The sequence below is a fragment of the Neopelma chrysocephalum genome, unplaced genomic scaffold, assembly GCF_003984885.1.
Source record: "Neopelma chrysocephalum unplaced genomic scaffold, ASM398488v2 Primary Assembly neopelma1_89803, whole genome shotgun sequence".
NCBI classification, from domain to species: Eukaryota; Metazoa; Chordata; class Aves; order Passeriformes; family Pipridae; genus Neopelma; species Neopelma chrysocephalum.
Window position 1 is genome coordinate 861 of NW_020918724.1, and position 1962 is coordinate 2822.

Genomic DNA, 1962 nt, shown 5'->3' on the forward strand with positions numbered 1-1962 from the left:
GTCCCTGGGTGGGTCTGTGGCATCCCTGGGTGGGTCTGGGTGGGTCCCTGGGCAGATTCCAGGGGGTCCCTGAGTGGGTCTGAGGGGTCCCTGGGTGGGTCCGGGGGTCCCTGAGCAGGTTCCGTGTGGTCCCCACCCCCCCCGACAGTGTGGTGTCCCCACAGGGGCCGCGGGGCCATCGGGGGACACCTCTGGGGCCACCCCGGGGAACACGCGGCTGTTCCCGAGGGCCATCGATGTTCCGGGGGCGGGGTTCGAGTACGTGATGTTCCTCTGTGTCCCCCAGCGCCGCCTGCGCTGCCTCTGCCAGCCCGGGCCCTTCCTCGAGGGACACCCGGGGTGAGGGACACCCCCCTGGCACCCCCGGGGCCCCCCCTGGCACCCCCGGGTCCCTTTGTCACCCCTGGGTCCCCTTCTGTTACCCCCAGGGTGAGGGACACCCCCCCTGCCACCCCTGGGGCCCCTTCTGACACCCCCAGGGTGAGGGCCACCCCCCCCCCCCCCCGGCGCCCCCCCCTGCCACCCCCGGGGTGAGGGACACCCCCCTGGCACCCCCGGGTCCCCTCCTGTCACCCCTGTGTCCCTTCTGACACCCCCGGGGTGAGGGACACCCCCCTGGCACCCCCGGGGCCCCTCCTGTCACCCCCGGGGTGAGGGACACCCCCCTGTCACCCCCATGTCCCCTCCTGTCATCCTTGTATCCCTTTGCCATCCTCATATTCCTCCCTGTCACCCCTTGGTCCCCTCCTGTCACCCCCGGAGTGAGGGACACCCCCCTGTCACCCCCATGTCCCTGTGCCCCCAGGTTGTCCCCATGTCCCTCTGTCCCCTGGCGTCCCCATGTCCCCAGGCTGTCCTCATGTCCCCAGGCTGTTCTCGTGTCCCCAGGCTGTCCCCTGGTGACCCCTCTGTCCCCACGGTGTCCCCATGTCCCCAGGCTGTCCCACGATGACCCAGTGTCCCCGTGTCCCCATGGTGTCCCCGTGTCCCCAGGCTGACCCCTCTGTCCCCTGGTGTCCCCATGTCCCCAAGCTGTCTCCAGGCTGTCCCCATGTCCCCCAGTGACACCCCTGTCCCCTCGGTGTCCCTGTGTCTCCAGGCTGTCCCTGGTGTCCCCATGGTGTCCCCGTGTCCCCAGGCTGTCCCCTGGTGACCCCCCTGTCCCCCTGGTGTCCCCGTGTTGCCCAGTGACCCCGATGTCCCCGTGTCCCCAGGCTGACCCCGTGTCCCTGTGGTGTCCCCGTGTCCCCCAGTGACCCCCCTGTCCCCCCGATGTCCCCATGTCCCCAGGCTGACCCCGTGTCCCTGTGGTGTCCCTGTGTCCCCAGGCTGACCCACGGTGGTGCCCTGGCCACCCTGATCGACAGCTCCCTGGGGACACTGGCGCTGGCGGTGGCCGGGAGGGTGGTGACAGCCAACCTCAGCATCGACTACGTCCTGTGAGTGTCCCCAAGGGGGTGGCACCGTGTCCCCAGAGGTGGCACAGTGTCCCCAAGGGTGGCACTGTGTCCCCAAGCGGGTGTGAGGGTTTCCAAGGGGTCAGAGTGTCCCCAAGGGTGGCACCGTGTCCCCAGGGGGGCAGGAGAGTTCCCAAGGGGTCAGAGTGTCCCCAAGAGTGGTGAAGTGTCCCCAGAGGTGGCACCGTGTCCCCAGGGGGGGGGGCAGGAGTGTCCCCAAGGTGGTACAGTGTCCGTAAGGGTGGCACTGTGTCCCCAAGGGTGGCACAGTGTCCCCAAGGGAGGCACGGTGTCCCCAAGGGTGGCACAGTGTCCCCAAGGGTGGTACAGTGTCCCCAAGGGTGGCACGGTGTCCCCAAGGGGTCAGAGTGTCCCTAAGGGTGTCCTGGTGTCCCCAAGGGTGGCACGGTGTCCTCAAGGGTGGCACAGTGTCCCTAAGGGGTCAGAGCATCCCTAAGGGTGTCCCTAAGGGTGGCACAGTGTCCCCAAGGGGTCAGAGTGTCCC

The 1962-nt window shown here is 69.1% G+C and overlaps 1 protein-coding gene across 1 annotated transcript in view; it reads left to right on the forward strand.

Annotated features, from left to right (window-relative positions):
• Positions 1-1443, forward strand: part of LOC113979837 (acyl-coenzyme A thioesterase THEM4-like) — a 2295-nt gene extending 852 nt beyond the window's left edge. The window contains exons 2-3 of the mRNA XM_027707116.1: positions 174-339; positions 1329-1443. Coding sequence (XP_027562917.1) covers positions 174-339; positions 1329-1443 — 281 coding nt within the window. The remainder of the gene's footprint in view (positions 1-173; positions 340-1328) is intronic.
• Positions 1444-1962: the final 519 nt, after the last annotated feature.